Source organism: Natator depressus, chromosome 11 (assembly GCF_965152275.1).
Source record: "Natator depressus isolate rNatDep1 chromosome 11, rNatDep2.hap1, whole genome shotgun sequence".
Lineage (NCBI taxonomy): Eukaryota > Metazoa > Chordata > Testudines > Cheloniidae > Natator > Natator depressus.
The window spans coordinates 33,440,284-33,460,572 of NC_134244.1; the positions used below are offsets into that span (position 1 = coordinate 33,440,284).

The 20,289-nt window shown below is 36.3% G+C and overlaps 1 protein-coding gene across 1 annotated transcript in view; it reads left to right on the forward strand.

The window, feature by feature from the left end:
* The window catches only part of PSMD14 (proteasome 26S subunit, non-ATPase 14), a 59,694-nt gene that overhangs the window by 20,650 nt on the left and 18,755 nt on the right, over positions 1-20,289 (forward strand). The window contains exons 4-7 of the mRNA XM_074967441.1: positions 8,665-8,736; positions 9,124-9,243; positions 10,462-10,532; positions 11,548-11,698. Of these exons, the coding sequence (XP_074823542.1) occupies positions 8,665-8,736; positions 9,124-9,243; positions 10,462-10,532; positions 11,548-11,698 (414 nt within the window). The remainder of the gene's footprint in view (positions 1-8,664; positions 8,737-9,123; positions 9,244-10,461; positions 10,533-11,547; positions 11,699-20,289) is intronic.

Consider the following 20,289-nt stretch of genomic DNA (forward strand, 5'->3'; position numbering starts at 1 on the left):
CTGCAGTCAGGTGGACACTTTATTTTAATACATTTTGTTAACAACATTCAAAAATATCTTTTAAGGATTATAGACTCCCTTAAAGTAATGTATATGTATAACTAATTCTGCAGTATAGATATATTTTTAATGATTGAAAATAAGCTGTTTGTTTGTAATAAAACAGGCTAATTGGGATTCTGGCTGGTCATCTTTAAAATAAATTGTACTGAGATCAAATTTCAAGCTTAACTTTGATCCCATAGGCACAAAGGCATTGCTTAATCTGATTGGACCTTTGGATCCCCTAGTGTTTAGTCTATAGTGAGAAGGGCTTGAGGCAGTAATTTAAACTGTGGTGAAGACTAAAAAGCACATGAGTAAAATCATTTTCTAGATCTTGTCTGTCTAGCAGCTTCAGGAAATATGAACACTATTTTTTGTAAGATAAACTTTTAACATCTATTCAAAAGAAGAAAAATTCTTGGTCACCAGTTGAACAAAACCTAATTGAATTCTTAAGGTTTATAGGAAATAGAATCTGTACTTAGGCCTTTCTAAAGGGTAAGCTCAACCAATTCCTTAAAACTCTCATTTAGAAGATATTAGCAGAGGCAAAGAAGAATTTTTGTGCAAACTAGTCAAAATTAAAAACTTTGGATTGATCAGCTAGCACCTGATACCAAATAATTTGCATGTTTTTTCTTGATCATTTTAACCTTTTTATACTTCTGTTATGGAAAAAGTCTGACCTGGCTCTCTCTCTGCAGTTACCCCATAAGAGATATAGACTGCACACTTGGAAAAATTACTTAATATTCTTAAAGCTGCTGTTTTAGACCCAAAGCGTCTACGAGGTTTGAGTTACTGTCGCAGGCCAGTTCAACTGCTCATGTTGTTTTGAAGCCTGCCAAAGCTTCCTGACATAATGTTATATTCCCCATTCCACAGTCCTTATATGCAAGACTGATGGTATGAGACACTTTTTATTCCTAGTACAGCTAGAGTTGCTATTAATTTTAGTTACCTTAGTTTTGCTCTAGGGGTATACCTGAATTATTGAGGTTTATCTTTTTGCGGAGGAGATGGGCAATTGGCAAATGTACTGAGAGACATTGGATTTTCTTGTGCAGTTTTATCTTATCCCCGCTAGTTTTGGGTTCATCACAGTACGTGCTTTAAAACACCAGCAGAGGCCTTGATGTTTGCCCAAGATCAGTGCTCCAGTTGGAGGATCAGTATACGATAAATGACTAACTGCAAACATTTCTATAATTTTCTCTTTCTGATAGTATGTGAATCAACTAGAGAGACCATGGTTTGTTTATAAATATGTAGTGTTTTATAACTATAGCATATTTGTTTGCTTGTTTGGTACAAATACGGACCTAATCTTGCAAACGGTTCTACACATAGTGCTTACTTGCAGAAGTTGTCTGGTAGATTAAGAAGTATTTGCAAGAGACTAGAAAGCTAAAAATAAAATATGCTGAATGCCCACTATGCAGACTGTGCGGATGGTTCAGCATGAAAATTTTAATTTTACTTCTAAAATTTGTTTTCCCTCTGTAAATTCCTCTGGTGTTTCCTGATTTGTTGTTCATCCCAAAAGTCTTCATTCTGTGACTTCACTGATGTTAGAGGGCTATTAATTTGCTATACTGCAGGATCTGCAATATATGTTGTTTTTTTGTTCTGGTGCATTATATGAAGGGAACTGTTGAAATCTGAAAAGTTTTACCCTTTATCATGGGGACTGAATAAAACATCTATATTTAATTCAAGTATATTCTATTACCTTTTCATATAATACATATTCTGATTATTTCACAGCAAAAAGTGTACCCCTGGGTTCAAGCTTCATTTTTATTTTTCTTGGATTTATATTTTAATTCTAGGAATTACTGTGTAAGTGAGATGACATCATTAAAGGAGTCTTAGCTTTTTTTTGTCAATTGATCATCAGAGTGTACAGTGTACATTAGCAGACTTAAAAGGAATTTATGAAGTCCAACTAACCAATTATATGTAGCTTTTGTACTATCACTAGTACATCTCTCTGTAGATTGTCATATTCCTATGCACTTTTGGCAAGTAACAGTCTACAACGTGTTACATTTTACTCACTGTTTCTGAACCTTAGTCTGTTTGATTTACATTTAGAAAATATAGTAGTTCCAAGTCATTTAAAATGCTTACTCTTTCAAGAGTCTCTTCAATATGAAAAGCAAAATAATTCTTACTCCACAGTAGTAGGTGTTGCATTTGTGCCCTGGTGACTTTTCCCTCCTATATAATGTGCACAGGGACTTTTGTCCAGAGGATTTCTTTTGGAGCGAGTGGTGGAAATGCTTTTTTCCACATTCAGAAGTAATACAGATTTTAAATTAATCTCCCTCAATTGTCTTTAGGTGTAACAGCTGAAGTTATGTACTCAAAGGGTTAAGTCAGCATGAAAGAATTCATTTCCACTTTAATGACCTAGCCTTGCTGGGTTAGGACGATGGGGAACATGCTTCTGACTTGTACTCCTATTGCCAATTAACACCTCCTATAACAGGTGTCCTCAGCTAGTCATTGAAGCAGAGGCAGTAGAAATAGTTTACATGCCGCTTGTTTTTCACACTAGTTGTTTAATACTCACAAAATTAAAGTATTAAAAGGTTTTCTTACCTTGCTGGTTAAGAAATAAACACTGTAGCTTTGGATATTTGTGTGTTTGTCTTGTTTTTTGTATTTTAAATGGTGCCAGTTGTAAAAATTTGAGGTGTTGTATGCATCAGATATTATATTTTATGTAAGAATTCATTGTTGTTGGATATCACCACAAAGAAATATATTGTACATCATGATCTTACCTCATTGCATCTTTTTACAGCTGTACCCATTTGGTCAAATGGGGCTTCTTTGTTGAAATCCCTTCTTTGTTGAAATGAGACACATTTAAAATCCAGCTTTTATACAATTGTGACAGTAGAGCAGTATTGACATAGAATTAAACAATAGAAAATGTCTGAAATATTTTTCACAGTTGCTATCGATCTCAAGTCCACTTTTATATACATATTTTAAAGAAATGTAAAACAAATAGTATAAGTGACAGGCAGTGCTCGAAAATGACACTTCACATTTAATCAGCAGGTATTTTAATAACATAATAAAATTGGCTAAATTGATACCAGTTCACACTAAGAGAAAGGTGGAGTTTAATATACCTAAAAGTGTTAACAAATTTGCTAAAAGGCCTGAATAGATAACACTTTGAGGCATTAGTTTTCTTGCTGTTATAATGGCAAATGCCTTATGTAACACTTAATCAACAAAGGCTGTCCAAGTAAAAGTCACAGCTTCTTATACTGGATCATATTTTAAACATGTAAAAGAAAAATAACCCCTCATTTAGTTTATCCTCCCGTTCTGTTCATAGAACACTTATTGAAAACTTAATTTTGCTTCACTGAAATAAGAGACCAAACAAATGCTTATTCATGATGCAAGTTTACCAGTAATCCTGATTTCTCTAAGTGATAGCTTTTTTTTTTTTTTTTTTTTTTTTTTAAATAAAGACTGGTCGTGCTTATGGATGAGACGATTGGCTTGAAGGCAAGTCAGTTCACTGACTCAGTTTAGAGGTAGCAGCATCTATTTCCCCCTCCGCCCCCCCGATTGATTTTAATGTTGCTGAATGCTTTGTGCTTGCCGTATGTATTGGTAGCTAAAGATTTTTTTAAAACTGTTTTCCTTTGACTTTTTATAGTGATTGTATTGTCCTTTATTTATAAAAGAACAAATGAAGGAATTTCTCACACATGTCTCCTGTGATGTTATAACCCCCATTCACTCTCCTGTTTTCCCAAGAAACTATCCAGTAGGAATAGGGGAAGGTAATATTTCCTATTTCTCATGTGAAATACAATAAAGAATTTTTAGGGTGTTGGAGGGGACTCTTCTGGCTATCTCTAAACAGCAAAATGAATCAAAAAGGAGCAAAAGCACATTTTTCTTTTGCTCATTATCTGCTTATATAATCAAGTTGTATTGAAGATGTAAATATCTAAAAGTTCAGGTTTGATGCACCATTTAATTTAGCAGTAAGGTTCATCAATATAGTGCCCCTTCACTCAAGCTGGCAGGCAGTTAAATTTACTAAGGGTGACATTTGCACCTGGTATGAAGGTTCCCGTAAGACTGTCAGTCTTGGAGCTCACAGAAGGGGTACACAGGCCTCTGGAAGGCTGCAGTGGGAATGGGCCAGAGGAGGGTCCCTTGGAATCTGAACTGTTCACCCAGACACCAGATGCAATGGACTTGTGACCACTATTCAAGTGCACAGGCTAGAATGGCAGCCACTTATGGATCACACTCTGGCGTCCGAATTGACTTAATTTTCAACATATGGAAGCATTAAGAGAATTAGAAAACCAACATTATAAACCTTAAAGGCTATTTTGAAAAAGTTGGTGAACTGAAGAGTTACTTTTCCAGAGGATTGGTACTGCCTTAGTTTTTCAATTTTTTTTTTAAAGTATTCCTTGCAGTTACCATGTCAAAAGTCTTTCTCTTATTAATGCAGTAGTTGAGTATGTAGTGATTTTAAAAAACAAAAAAACAACCTCCCACAACATCTAGTGGATAAAAGAACTACGTGCAAAAGCAGCATGATTTAAGAATACATTATGCCAGACAAACTGATAGAATTACAAGATTAGTGGATGAAAGAAAAGTAGATGTTACATGTTTGTGCTTTTAATAAAGTATTTGATATTCTGTGTCACTAATTCCTGCTCCCAAAATTAGTTTGAATCACTTGCATCAGAACACTGTCAATTGGTTAAAGAACCAGATGTAGAAAGTAATACATGGCAATTTGTCACGTAGGGTACCACAGGGATCAGTATTAGGTCCAGTGTTGTTTAACATCTTTTTAATGATCTAGAAGAGAGTAAACACCATATTAACGAAATTCACAAATGATCGTACGTTTTGGGGAGCTCTGAACACTGGAGGACAAAGAAATAGTGCAAAGGGACCAACACTGATTAGAGAGTAACATGAGATTCATTCTAGGGAAAATGCAAGGTAAAACATCTTTTGCCAAATAAAGCAAAAACACAGATAACTGGAAAATAGCAATAATGCTGAATAGCATGTAGGGATGGTGGGAACCTAATTAGACATGAGTTTGTAATGAAATGTATTAGCAAAATGTCCAATACAGATTTGGGCTATTTACAGAGAGGATTCACATTACAGAGCAAGGATGTAAAAATCCCTCCCTATATGGTTCTGGTGAGAGACTACACGTGGAATCTTGTGCTCATTTCCGGCCAACTCCTTTCCAAAAGCTTAGGCTAATTCAAGAGGTATCAGGGAAGAACAGCGAAAATGGATAAGGGGCTGGCAGAATGATTTTTTTTTTTTTTTTTTTTTTTGGGTTGTGTCCCTAATTCAAGGAAACATCAATACTCAGGGCAACACGTAAGCATGTGTTTAAAGTTAAGCACATGCTGAAATCCTATTGATTTTAAAGTAGGGCTGTCAAGCGATTAACAAAATTAATCGTGATTGATCGCACCATTAAAAAAATTAATTGCAATTGATCATGCAATTAATCTCACTGTTAATAAAATTTTAATATAATAAAATACCATTTATACAACACCATTTTATACAAAGTGCGCACTGTACACTTTGTATACTGTGCTGTAATTAATATATTTGAAAATGTAGAAAAACATCCAAAAATATTTAATACATTTCAATTAGTATTCTATTGTTTAACTGTGCAATGAAAACTGCGATTAATTTTTTTGAGTTAATCGCGTGAGTTAACTGTGATTAATTGACAGCCCCACTTTAAAGTTAAGCATATGCCTTGCTAATCGGGACCTTCCTGGGGAAAGATTGAATGTTAATGTGCAACTTGGCCAAGTAATGCCTATGGGGGAGAGGGTAAATAATATTTAGGTTTGTACCTGGGGTGAGGCAGATTATTTAGGCTAGTCCTGTGGGAGGGTTGAGACAGGGAAGGTATTGTTGGAACAGTTATTGGGCAAATCACTTAACCTCTCTGTGCTTCAGTTTCATTATTTATAAAATGGGGATAACGATGTTGACCTTTGTAAAACACTTTGAGATCTGCTGATGAAAACACTATACAAGAGCTAGATATTTATTATTCCACAGCCTAATAAATCATACTGCAAAAGACTTATTCAAGCTATATTTTCCCTTTCTCAAATTCATCCCACTAATTCCAAAAATACCTACTCCCTCACTTTCTGTGGGGGTTCCCACAAGGTCCTATCTTAGTCCACTACTTTTCTCCCTCAGCACCCCTCTCTGTAAGTGAGATCACCCATTCACATAATTTCAATTATAATTTTCAGACTAAAGATTCACTGGGTGACCTAGGGAAAACCCACTGAAAGATGATGGAATGGCCAGAGAGGTAACAGGAAAAAATAGAGGGGAGAATGGAGTTGTGAAAGATGGAGGACAAAATTTCAAGAATGACACTGTTGACTGTAGCCTCTAATCGGCTAGAAGTCAAGAGGGAGAGATGAGAGTTTTAGGAAGGAGACTTCTTCTGGTGTATGGCTTCTGATGGCACCACACAAACAGTGAGTTAGATGTTGGGTAAGTGATGTAGCCACTCTATCACCGCAATATCATCCAGAGACATCAAGCACATTCATCCACAGTCAAGATGATAAAGAAGGCAGTCCATTACCAGGTAGCACACTGTTTATTCTTGATCTCCAGAAGGGCAAGACAGGGAGCTTAAGAAGCTCAACTATAAAAATGTAAGTTAAACTACCCATGACTATTACGTATCCTGTTGTAACAAAGGATATTTATGCCCTTTGATTGTTCTAAGGGGCATGTGAGAGCTGAGTCAGAGAGAGTGGGGAATATAAATCTGAGTTGTCTGTCTCTCAAGAAATCGGCCAGCAATCCAAAATGAAGTCCTGGACCACCTTTTGCTACTATTCCTTAGAAAAGTGGTGTCTGATATACTGCCCAAGAAGCTCAACTATTTCAGAAAAGGAGAGTCTTGACTTTAGCTGGTGTTTCTGATGTGGCTTTGAGATGAAATTGTAAAGTAAGCAGTCTTGATAGTTGGCTGTGTGCAGTAGTGTGGCCAGGACCTTATCTTTTTTAATCTGGGGAACAATGCCAGCCAGGACAGGAAACTGGAGTAAAGAGTCAAAGGTAGCAAATAAGTATATAGAATTGTGGATGCAGGGATCAAGGAGTATAGGACTACTGCTGGTTGACCAGAAAGGTGGCACAAGTAAAGAGGAGAAAACTAATTTGTAGTGGAGGAAGTCATCCGGATTTTTATTATTAAAATGTTCCACAGAAAAAAATCCTTCTTGTTGTATAAGTACCTTATACCATGCCCAGGTGGGGTGTGTGTGTGTGAGAGAGAGAGAGAGAGATGTACATACACAAATGAAAGTAGGTACAATAGGTGAGTGGTTTTTATTCTAACTCTTGACTTTATCTTCAGATTTTATGGCCCATAAGGCTGGTCAATATGTCTCACTTGGATCTGTGTTGGGAGCATGTCGTTCCAATATTACTGTTTCACTCTAAAAGTGAGGAGTTATTTAATGAAGTTGTCTAAATCTAGTCTTTAAACAGTGCTCATCACTTTGGCATTGGAATGCCTTCCAAAATTATAACATACAGTCTCATATAATTCTTTTCCCTTCACTCATCATGGACTGGACTTTTTTTTTCCTCACTGGAATTTTTTCTAGTTATTTCACATTTACACAGCATTACTAAGAGCAAATGTACCCTGTTGTCTCCTTTTACGAAGACTGTAATACAAACACATTTGACTAATGAAGTACTATGACTTGGGTGGTAAAGGGATAAAATGAGATGTGGTTGTCTAGAGAAGGTCATCTTGTCCCTCACTTCCCAAGAACTGCATAGTTTTATCTTCAGATAGCCTGCTGTACTTTTTTTCCATTTCAGCAGTACACAATACCTTCCTCAACCAATCATTCACACCTGGGACAATTGTGCTAATTTTTGAATAACAACTCATAAAGCAAAGAGCAAAGTGTTTTGTTCACAGCTTTTCCACCTAGGGATTGGAGATCCATTTTATGCTCACTGTACCAGTGTATCTGAAAAGTGCTCCTGTTGCCTTTATCTGCAAGTCGTCTTTAACTGAAAACAGATGAAGCAAAGGGAAACTGCTGTTTGTGTTGGTGCCAGTTAATCATGCTAGCCCAGCAGCATTTACATTCACACCACTGTAAGAAACACATAGTTAATTGGTGAATTGGAGATATTTTACAGCTGAGGAAGGTTAGCATTGCTGAAAGACTTAACTCTTACTAATGGAAACCCGTCACTGATTCCGTATGTTTTGTAACCGGTTTGCACCCAGCACAATATTTACCAGTTTATTTTGTTTGATTTCTGGCTAGGTGTCTAGATATCATAGGTAAGTTCCCCTAAGTTGCAAAATAGGTTAGTGTAAAAAAAGTGCTGTATGTTTTCATTGTAAACACTGCAACCAATGGATTTACTGTACATAAAAGCACAGTCAGGTGCACAGTGTTCTTAGTCTTATAATTTTGTGCAAAATAAAATAGAAATAATTAGAAAATGATGCAATAAATGTGGAGTAAATAGTTAATAATTTATTCTGTTTTGTAGGGGCCACCTACAGATGCTCCTGCAGTGGATACAGCAGAACAGGTTTATATCTCTTCCCTTGCACTGCTGAAAGTAAGTATTCTACAGTCTTTACTGAAAATAGCACTTAAGATATAAAGCATTATCTTTGTCTAGTATTCCATAAAGTGTAAAAAGTTTATAGACTTGTAGTGTTGACAACTTGGTTTTTGACCGGATTGTTTATTTAAATGTAGTTATAGAATCTTACTGTAAATGTTCCAGTTATTTTCTTGCCACCAATCTTTATTGCTTGTATTATTCTTAGCACTATTCCAATGCTTTACATTTTCAAAACACGCAACATGCTGTTAACTAATGAGTAAAATAAAAATAAGAACAGTGGCATTTTGGTAGAGGCAGAACTATCCCAAATCAAACCCTGAATCTCTTGTAAATAATACCATAGTATGTCATTGTAACTTTTGGTCTCACTTCTAGATGTTGAAACATGGTCGTGCTGGTGTTCCTATGGAAGTTATGGGTCTGATGCTTGGAGAATTTGTTGATGATTATACCGTCAGAGTGATTGATGTGTTTGCTATGCCACAATCAGGAACAGTGAGTACTTTTCAGTAGGAACTAGAGTAAATGTTTTCTCTCACATTAAATAATTGTACATCATGTTATGTTTTTCCTTCCCCTCATCCCAACACACATAAGGTATGAAAAACTACTAATGATATCAGTGTCTGGATTATGCCCATATTAAATGTCTAAAGTCTGTTAAGAAAATGTTTAAGTTGAACTTGGTTAGGGGTTTAAGTCAAACCTATGGCTCCCACTAAGTCCTTAACTAAGGCCTTTATGCTGTCCATAGGTATAGTACCACAGTGTTTAAAGTTTGTAAACTGGTGACTTCAAGACCTGTATATCCAGTTGCAGTACTGATGGAGGTATTAAGGCCATGTTGCAAACTCTGGAAAGTAAGAGTTTGATGGAAATGATGCCATGCCCTTAACTGTAGTGGCACTGCTGAAACTGTGAATTTGAATCACTTCTCTGGGGCAGAATTTGTACTCTAGTGGCATGACTGTTAGATGATATTTCCTTAGTGTGGAAAGGTGATTGGTTTTACTTGAGGTTAAGAAATTGAATTTTATTAAAAGAGGGCAATAAACTGGGAGCTGGAATTGAAATTTATAGTGGCACTGTGCGTAGCTCAAATGAAATATTGGTCTTAATTAAAGAGGCAGTTTCCTTAATTGCCATCAAGATTACATGTAATTGAAATATTAAAGAATTCTTTCTCAGTTTATTTTATGCATTGGCTAGCATGTTCTACATAGTCAGTTCACTGCCTTTGTTGATGGTGTATGCCCTTTGCCAGGCTCTGCAAGAGGGTATTTACCCTTACCAGTGGCAACAGACCTGAAACTGGACTGGCAGTAAGCAGCAGGAAGCAGTGTGCACAAACTAGAAATGGAGAGGACAGATGAATTGGTTTTTTTGCATGGTTGGTGGTGGTGCTCACCCAAAATACCCTTCTAAACAGAAAACTCAGCATTTTTTTTTTCCAAGGAACTACAGGAATAGATTTGTTGTTATATTTAAATAATGCTCTGCTAGAACTTTGATTTATTTAAAAATTACACAATTTCCAAAAAAATTCGAGTAGACGAACTTGAATAAAACTGTGAAGAGTAATGTGTCGTCATTAGTGAAGCTATTAGATCATTTTATGTCAGAGCAGTAAGAGATTGTTTGTTTGCATGCATGTTTATCTTTTAAATTACTTTATATGTAAATACACTAATGCTGTCTCTCTTCCAAAATCAGGGTGTCAGTGTAGAGGCAGTTGATCCTGTATTTCAAGCCAAAATGTTGGATATGCTGAAACAGACAGGAAGGTAACTGTTTCAAAGCAACATCTGAAAGTTTAAGTGGTGTACTGTGTGGGTTAGGCTGCACATTCCATATACTACATGCAAGACCTGTGATCTGTGGGGTGTTTGTTAATGTTAAACAGTAATAATTGACCTAGTATTATGATGAATATCGCATTTTATACAACCCACTTCTCCCCATGGTTTTCAGGAGATACACTTCAGATCCAGATGAGTGTCATAAACTTCCTTCTCTTATTATCATAATAGTAAGCTTCGATTTGAATGCCCCTCTAGTTAGTATATGGAGTTGCTAGAAAATAACTCAGTTTAAAGGAACTAATGTTTGTACTTTATAAATAGGAAAGCATTATAACTTTGGGTATTTTAGCTTTATTTACAGGCCTACAGTTACATTTAGTATATAAAAGAAAGGGGAAAAAACATTTTGATACAAAGCATCTTCGTGTTTTAAACTTTTTATTTTACTCTAACTCTCAACAGTTGTCATCTGCTTGCTCAAATTCTTTTACTGTGGAAAAAACTTCAAAATTAATGTTAGCAAAAGGCTCAACAGCTGAGCAGAACAGTGCAAATTGCTTTTTGACTGAGTTTCTAGTTCTACTGCTGGTTTAATTGATATTAATCCTTTCCCGCCGTTTGTTCCTGCCGTCCATGTCTGAAATGGACTTTCTGCCATGAAAATTCAACTCCTGACTCCAAGGAGTTAAAGAATAGATATTTACTTGAGCTGAAAGGGTAAAAACTGGTTCAGGGAAGGTGTGGTAACAGGGTGAAAAACTGAAAGCTTGATCTACCACTGCTAATGTGCATCCCTTAATGATAACACTCCTTTGTCGCACTTATTCATTTCCATGTTTTCACCATACGATGGTGAGTAATTTAAATGTTTCTAATGGTGCTTTTTTCACACCTGTGTGTCTTTTCTCATTCTAATTGATACCCTGTTATTTCAATGTTTCTTTTCATATCATAGGTTTTTATTGCTAGGAATTTCTAAATGCCCTCTTCGTTTCAGGCCTGAGATGGTTGTTGGTTGGTATCATAGTCATCCTGGCTTTGGCTGTTGGCTGTCTGGTGTGGATATCAATACTCAGCAGAGCTTTGAAGCTCTATCGGAAAGAGCTGTAGCTGTGGTGGTGGATCCTATCCAGAGCGTAAAAGGAAAGGTACAGTAGGTTTTTTTAAAATTTTTTTAATTTACTTAACTAAGATTTAAAATAAAAACACTATGAAATGCATATTAGTTCTTGAATGTTGGACCCACATTTCAAAAAATCTCAATGACTCATTTAATATTCTGTCTGGTTATAAATGAATCAAAAAACTCTACTGAAAGGGTACCATTTTCATTTGTTCCAACACTTGCATCAAAAGTCCCTGAGCAAGCCTGTAGCCGTAAGCCATATTATATATTTGGAATAATCAGTTCTAACTTAGTCATCTGTTTGCTATTCAAGAACCATTCAACACTTCTACCATTTGAGCCTTTTTCTGAATAAACAGATAATCCCGGTCTATAGTGTTTTAAAATTTGAGATATTAAATTTTGGACAGATAGTTAAAGCTTACTAATCGCAAATTGGGAAGGGTTCAGCCCCTAACATGAGCAGAAATAGTGCTTTATTTTATAAGCATTGCACATGACAGTTTCTGGTGGTATCTGCATTCCAAATGTTTTAGACAATAAAAACTTCCCTAAAGACTTGGTCTCAGCCATTTAGATTTTTGAGTAAAGATGCAGATGAATGATTAAGTATGTTAAATGATTATGAAAAGATTAACTTGCAAAGCACATTGGGTTATAGTTGTCCTTTGTTGAAATCTCTTTTGTTCTTGTTTAGTTCTTTTTTTTATTTCTTTCTAGCCCCATATGCCATTTTCCTATTTCCTGCCTCATGACAGCAGGGAGCAGCTCTATTATCACCTTCACAGAGCTGTCTGCAAATGTGAGAGGCAATTCGATTTTGCTCAACCACAGGGAGAGTGGATTAGAAAAACTACAGAACGTACAGAAATTGGCTAGGTGGTTACTGCTTTAAAATACTGCTGAGATGTTTTGTTTGAGCATGCACTTCCATTGTACTGTAGACCAATTATTTAAAATAAATCCTAATATAGATGTATGACATTAATATAATTTTATAAATAGTTTGAAAATATTTGTTTTCTGTATATGAAATACAGTAGTTATATAGCAAGATTATATTAAAGCTACCCACCAGCTCATCTAAATATTACCATTACCTCAGAGTGCTCATCTGTTATAAAATTATATGTGAACTCTTTGACATCAGATCATTATGACTGAGCAAAACTGGGGTCCATTCTAAATTTGGGGTCTATTCTTAGTTTTTTCAAAGTGAAAAGCTTGCCTATATAAGTATTCATCAAACCAAAATATAAGTGATTTAAAAACAAATAAGCTTCTGGAGCTCTAGAAAATACTAAAAAGGAATTAAATTGACCCAAATGTCTTAAATTCCTGATTACATAACTGATATGTTGGAGGGAAAAGTGAAATATTTTGATAAAATATGTACAAGATTTCCTTAGTCATCAGTATGTATTTTCTCTTTGTTTCTTCCTGTGTTATAAAAATCAGGACAGGTTGCTTTATATTGTATCAAAGTCAAATAACGTGTATTCTATTGCTGCATTTTTAAATTAGATCAGAGTTAATATTAAATTAATTGCTAAATATGTTATCTTCACAGTAAATAACACTGCTGTTCTACAGCACTTATTAAGACCAAGTGTATTATCTACTCTTTGCTGTAACTGTGAATGTCATCTTTGGGGGAGAAACTAGACTTTGACTTTTTCTGTTGTCTTTTTATTTTTCCTAATCTTGAATATGAGGAAGTGCAGGTGTAGTCTGGTATTTTTTGTAAATATAAAAATAGTTCACAACTTTTCTTACGACGTTGTCCGACTATGCTAGAAGGGAGGATAGGAGACACTGGATGTGGTTTATTATGCAACTTTATTCCTAAATGTCAAGGAGTATCTGGCAGGTAAAAGTGTACAGTGTAGGTAATTCCATAATAATAATTTACATATACCTTGGGGGGGGGCGAGCTGCTGGAGCTCTTGAAAATACTAAAAGCGCTCTCCCTTAACCCATTCTGGTTGCCAGCCAACCAGCTACTGGAACTTCACTTCCCCTTTGAATAAGGATGGAGAGGGCTGAGTCCCTGCCATACCAGTTATAGGTGCATGAACCCTCCACCCCCAAATTCCTCTCCTTTGTAGAATAACTCCTTTAAATCCTTCACCAATCTATTTTATCTGGTCGCTGCATTCTTTCCCTACGGAGTACCTGCACTGGACATCTGCCCCACACTTACATAATGAGTTGCGACATCATAGCCTAATCCCTGTTTCATGTTCACACCAGCTAAACTGCCAATCTGTTGAGGGAAAAATTCCTCCCCAGATCTTTGAGAAAGGAGCGTGACTAGTGTTATGCCCACAGTGAATCATGACGAAACCTGGTATTTAACTACTTTCATGGGTGGAAGTGTGGGTGCTACTATCCCTGATCCAGGTAAAAGAGGGCTTTTCCTGCACGGGCATGGACCTAAATAGTCTGTTCTCTTCTGGTCCCCTGTGTGGGGTATGGGTCAGTGTCCCCATGCTGATCTGGCTTGAAGCTCCTGCAGCAAATCACTGTTGGGGTATTTCGCCTCTGAAGGGGAGACACCTTTTCCTACAAGCCAGACAACAATCCCCACTGCACAACATGCAGTGAGGTCATTGTTACCAACTCTTGTGATTTATACTGCAAGTCTTGCAATATTGTTTATCTTAAAGCTCCATCTCCTGAAGTCAAATGATTAAATAAAAGTCTCAGCCTTCATTTAAAAAAAAAAAATGGTTCTATTCCTCATGGTTGTGGCAAAAAGCTTGAAAACATGACCAGAGTGTGCTTTAAAGGAGCAAAACCAGAAGGCACATAAAAATAACTCTTCACATTATTATTTTAAACCAGTTGCATAATTTTGGGGGGGGCACCTATCTCATGATTTTTTAAACAGTTGGAGTTTGCAGTGCTGCTCATATCAAAAAGATATTTGGCCTATAGAAATCAACTGAACCCACCATTTTGCTGTGATCATACTGTGATCACAGATCATTCCTCCTCATACCCTTGACCAACACAGCTACCCAGCAGAAGTTTTTAATGTAGACATGGCTTAAATTGAAATTTAACTTTTAGGGTATGTTTTAAAGGTGCTGTTTGAAAACATAGAATAATAGAAATGTAGGGCTTGGAACCTCAGAGGTCATCTAATCAATCTCCCCATGCTGAGGCAGGATTAAGTATATCCAGACCATCCCAGACATGTGTTTGTCTAACTAGTTCTTAAAAATCTCCCGTAACAGGGATTCTGCAACCTCCTTAGGCAACATGCTCCAGTGCTTTAAATATCCCTGTATTTAGACCGTTTCCCCCTAATATTTAACCTAATTTCCTTTGCTCTAAACTAAGAAGATTACTTCTTGTCCTACCTTTGGACATGGAAAACCATTGATCACTGTTTTCTTTACAGCAACATTTTACGTATTTGAATCCTCAGCCTTCTCTTCCTTAGATTAACCGTGGCCAGTTCTTACAACTTTTCCTTATGGGTCACATTTTTTTTAAACCTCCTATCATTTTTGTTGCTATCCTCTTGCTTCTCCAACTTATTCATATCTTTCATAAAGTGCGGTGGGATTTTCATTACTTTAAATCTATATTGTTAAGTGTTTATCACAACTTTTCTCCATAACTATGTACCAGCAATTCTAATGTATTGTCTAATGGTATCCTGTCTATAAAACAATAATTCCCAGCAGGTTTATCATAACATAAAGCACAAGAATGAAGCTTGAGTTAGCTGGTTAAAGTTGGCTGATTACTGTTTCCAGAGTTTGGAAAGTATTACATTAATTTCTGGGGTTGAATTCATTTGGAAATAAATTCATTTTAGTCCATATAGGCACCAGAATAGGATGTGGGAGAAGTGACCTCATGCAGGTTTATTCCTAATTGTTGCCACTGATCTGCTTATGTGACTGTATACCTGTCACTTAACCTCTCTTTGCCCCAGTTTCCCAATCTGTAAAATGGGGTAACAGTGATTAACCACCTTTGTAGAACATTCTGTAATACATGCATTAAAAGCTCTGTAGAATTGCTAAATATTGACATTTTTGTTTCAATTTCTAACATTTTTAAGTCTCTCCGGAGCTCAATATGTGTTTGCCAAAAATTGTCAGATTTTTTTTTAAAAACTACAAAATCAGCAGCTGTTCCTCATCCCGAAACCAAAAAATAACTACAATAAATCCAACATAATCAATTCCTCTTTTCCCCCCACCCCCACCCCAAACATCAGTCTTTATCAGGTCCCTCCTTCCCCCAAAGTCTGGTAAATAGGTAGTCCTTGCAGTGTATTTTTAAATTACAACCTAAAAGCCATGGCACCACTGAAAACAGTTCTGGTGAGTTTTTTCCAAAGGCACTTTACTGGTTTTCTGTGATTGATACTTTAAGACATTATTCCAGGGTATTTTACCAAGTATTTCTGTTATTAGGTGTATATTTGATGTGAGAAATCTGTTTCTCAAATCAAAATACGTTTTTTTGTATTATTCATATATTAAACAGGGGTACAATATAAAAATCTCTCTGAAAACAGTGGTTTAAGTGTCCGTTGCATTATAGTAGTCCTTGTAGTAACGACACTGTCAAAATGACTGACAGAAAATACCTATAATTTGTAACAGAAGAGCAATCTGCATTTTCAGAAGGGATCAACTTTTCTTTGAGAGGAAACTTCTTTTGTAAATAAACTGCATGTATTATACAAAACTATTGGGCATCTTGTCAGGTAAACCAAATATTATAAAGTATTTTGTGCTTCTGTCATTTACCTGAGATAATTCATGAGAGCTTGAAAGATACTGCAATTTTGTTGTTTATTGCTCATTAAAAAAATCTGGTTTTTGGATTGATACAAAAATAGAATATTTTAGATGCCTCAGAAGTTGTGCCCAGGATGTTGGGTAGCTTGCCATTTTCAAAAAGCTCTTCATCCAACCAGTTTGTTTCTAATGAACTCTAAATTGCATAGTCCTTTCATAGCTAATTCGTATAGATTATCCCTTTTCTAAGAAAAGAAAACATGAAACAGGCCAGATACATATTCTTTTCAAAGTAGAGTTAAGAGATGCACTATTATTTATTTTACAGTAGCACCTAGAAGTTTCAACCAGGACCCTATTATGCTAGGTTCTGGAAAAAGGCATGGTCCCTGCCCTGAATATCCTTCAATCTCAATACATAAAGGTTGGGAGAAAGAAAACATTCTCATTTGCCAGATGAGAAACTGAGGCACAGAATGTAAGTGACTTGCCAGTGGAGGTCTATGGCAGAGATGGAAATTGAACCCGGATATCCTGAGTCTTAATGCAGATCGTTAACCACAAGATCATCATAAGCATAATATTTCCCTCTGTCATTGGTTTGGTTTGCTTATTCAGGTTTCAGTTTAGAATGATAAAGCATACTGTAGCTATCATAGAAAACATTGGATTAAACTGTGTCCCTTAGAGTTTTGTTGGCTTGCTTTATCCTGCATAAATGAGATTTAATCTTTTCAAGAATGGTCATGGTTAGTTTGAACTAAATGAAATAAAACACTACACAGAAACTAATGGTATGTCATCTCTTTAACCACAACTTCATCTGCGTGTGTGCCAAATGACCTCCCTTTCTTAATGGAGGTCTCTCCTAAAAAACAAATTTCTTGCATCAAGTCCTAGAACTCTGATTCTGCCTGTTTCTGACTTAGATGTTAAGATCTTTGGAGCACAGGACTGTCTTCCTTTGTTTAGTTCTCAGCACTGAACAGTGCACATTGAATAGCATAACTTTATTTTGCTATTTTCAGACTTCATATGTTAAGACTAGACTTCCTTAACACATACTTTCCCAAACAAGAAGAAAGAAAGCTGGACTGCTCTCCAAGACTATCCTTTCTGCTGCAAATCAACAGCTCAGTGTCTAAATCTTCCATAGCCATATAGAGCAGGGGTGGCCAACCTGAGCCTGAGAACTAGCCAGAATTTACCAATGTACATTGCCAAAGAGTCACAATAATATGTCAGCAGCCCTACATCCGCTCCCCAGCCCGCAGTGCCTTCCGACAGCCCCCACCAATCAGCGCCTACTCCTCCCACCCCCCCACCCACTGCAATCAGCTGAGGGCATGCAAGGCTCAGGGGAAGGGGCGGAGTGGGGACAGGGCTTGGGGAAGAGCAGGGGGTTGACAAGTGAGCACCCCCCAGCACATTGGAAAGTTGGCATCTATAGTTCCAGCCCCGGAATCAGTGCCTAGGTAAGGAGCCACATATTGACCTCTGAAGAGTGGCATGCAGCTCTGGAGCCACAGGTTGGCCACCCCGATATAAAGTCTTACTGACTTGGGAAAATTATCCAGTGCTCTAATGGAGTCAAATGATTATCAATGATGCCTTACATAAAATAAGGGCACTGAAGACCGTTCCAACATAGTTTCCTTCAACTGAGTTTAAAGGCTCAGTTTTTGTTAGTTTCCTGAAAGGCTGCATCCTTTTAGCCATAGCTATCTGTCTTAGGGTTTTCAATGGGCTCCTCACTATTTTATGTAAGGATTAGCATTTCCTATGTATATTCAGTGTCTTTCCCCTTTGTTTGTTTGTTTGGAGTGTCCACACAGCAATGGAAGAGAGAATATTTTTAAGAAGTCAGAATAATATGACTCTAAAATTAGAATTGGTGGAGGGACAGGTATAGTACCTGAAATTGGAAATTGAGATTGGCCCTTTAAAATCACCTCTTGGAGTTTTTTGGTGTTGTGTTTTTTATTATGGTTTTTGGTAAGTAGTCTGGAGTCATCTGATAAGTTTTTGGTAGTCTATATGTGTGCATTTAGAGAAGAATAAGAATTAAGAATACATCCATGTTATGTTCTCGGTCCCCTTATGGGCCATTAAAAATATAATTTGGAAGTATTAATCTAGCAGTCTGTTGTTGTTTTTCCGCTCTGCCCATGGCCCTCCAAAGTTTAAAAAAGTAACCAACCAAGTAAAATCAAGACCCAAACACATTAACACTAGCAACTTGGCTGTAATACTAGTTCTGTGGCTATTTATTGTGAATTATTTTGCTGATACCACTTCACAGTAAATTACTCTTCTGTTGCTTTGTAAAAATACATGCTATTGATCGTTTTTGTGACAAGACTACTTTTTCCTGATGCAATATTCATTATTAACGTTTGACTTACTAACATTGCTGTTTAGAAATTTTAATTTATACCACTCAAGTATTAAGGAGTCCTTATAATGTATAACTTTGGTAGAAACTATTACAAGTAGTAGCGCAGGGATTATGCCTTTCAATATGTTTGTACGGTGCCTAACACATTTTGGGCACGATAGGAGTATAAATATTGTTGACCTTTCCACTGAAGTGTTATCATGCATTGTCAATGATCATGTATTAATTCTGTTGATATTGTATTGTCAGACCCATTATATCTTCAGTAAAAATTACTTTAAAATGCCACATTGAGTGGGCCTAAGCCATTTTTTTAAGCATCACCACACAGACTGAAAAGGAGGTGCCTGGGTGCAAGGTTATTGACCTAATAGTCCCTTTGAAAAGAAAAGAATCTGCAGGGATCTTGAGTATTTTTGGTCTTGTATGTATTATAGCTGCAGAGACTGAAGAGAGAAAAATTGAATGGTTGAGAAATAAACCAACCAAAGAAAAAGCTTGGTATTTCTTGAGTTACCTTTGCATTGCTTATTAGGTGATCTTTACTATTTTAAATCCTGTAGTAAATAATCACAAGAATGAACAGAGCACAAGATTTTGGCTGCTCTGTAATTGTGATTTTTTTTTTTTGTTAGATCCATAAATGGCCAGATTGTGAGAACTTGAAACTAAAGTTATTTATTTACTCCTGGTACCGGCTTCCCCAACAGTGTCACACCAATGTACTTCAACTCTGATCTAGAGTGATGTCCCTGGAGGTCAGAGTAGTTCATTCTGCATGCCTGATCAATCATTGACCAAGCCCAGTGAAATTGTCAGCAAGAATGCCAGTTGTGATAGTGTTTTGTGATGTGGATATCCGTCCACTATGAGTTAGAATGGGATCACCAGTTTATTTTACAGATAGCCAAATAACCAACAAAGATCTGTCAAATGGTAGCAACTCAATCACTACTAAGCGAAACACGGATTCATTGCAGTGACCTACAGGTGAAAGGCTGAGGCATCCTAATCTGAGCTAAGCAAAATTTCAGCCTTGAACTCTGACTTACAGAACAGAGAAATGGGAATTTGTCTTGGTTTTGATTTGTAAGAAAAGCAGGAAGCTGATAACTGTTGAATTATTAGAGAATGACCTTTTTTTAAGCATCACATTTTTGTAATAGTAGATCCTGCATATTTAATTATGATACAGGTATCTGTGTTAATATTTGTACTTCCGTTCAGAATAAAATTTTCAAAATATTAGCAAAGTACAAATTATATTATTGTTCCAACTTCATCACTATTTTTCCTTCCTGTTTCATTGTAAAGAGAGCAAAAATTTTATAACTATACATTCTCAACATTTTTGTTCATGTTAGTGCATCATGTATTTTGCACAAATAACGTAGTTTCTGAATAGAATATTACAAATCCAAAAACTTGCATTTACAGACTTCATTG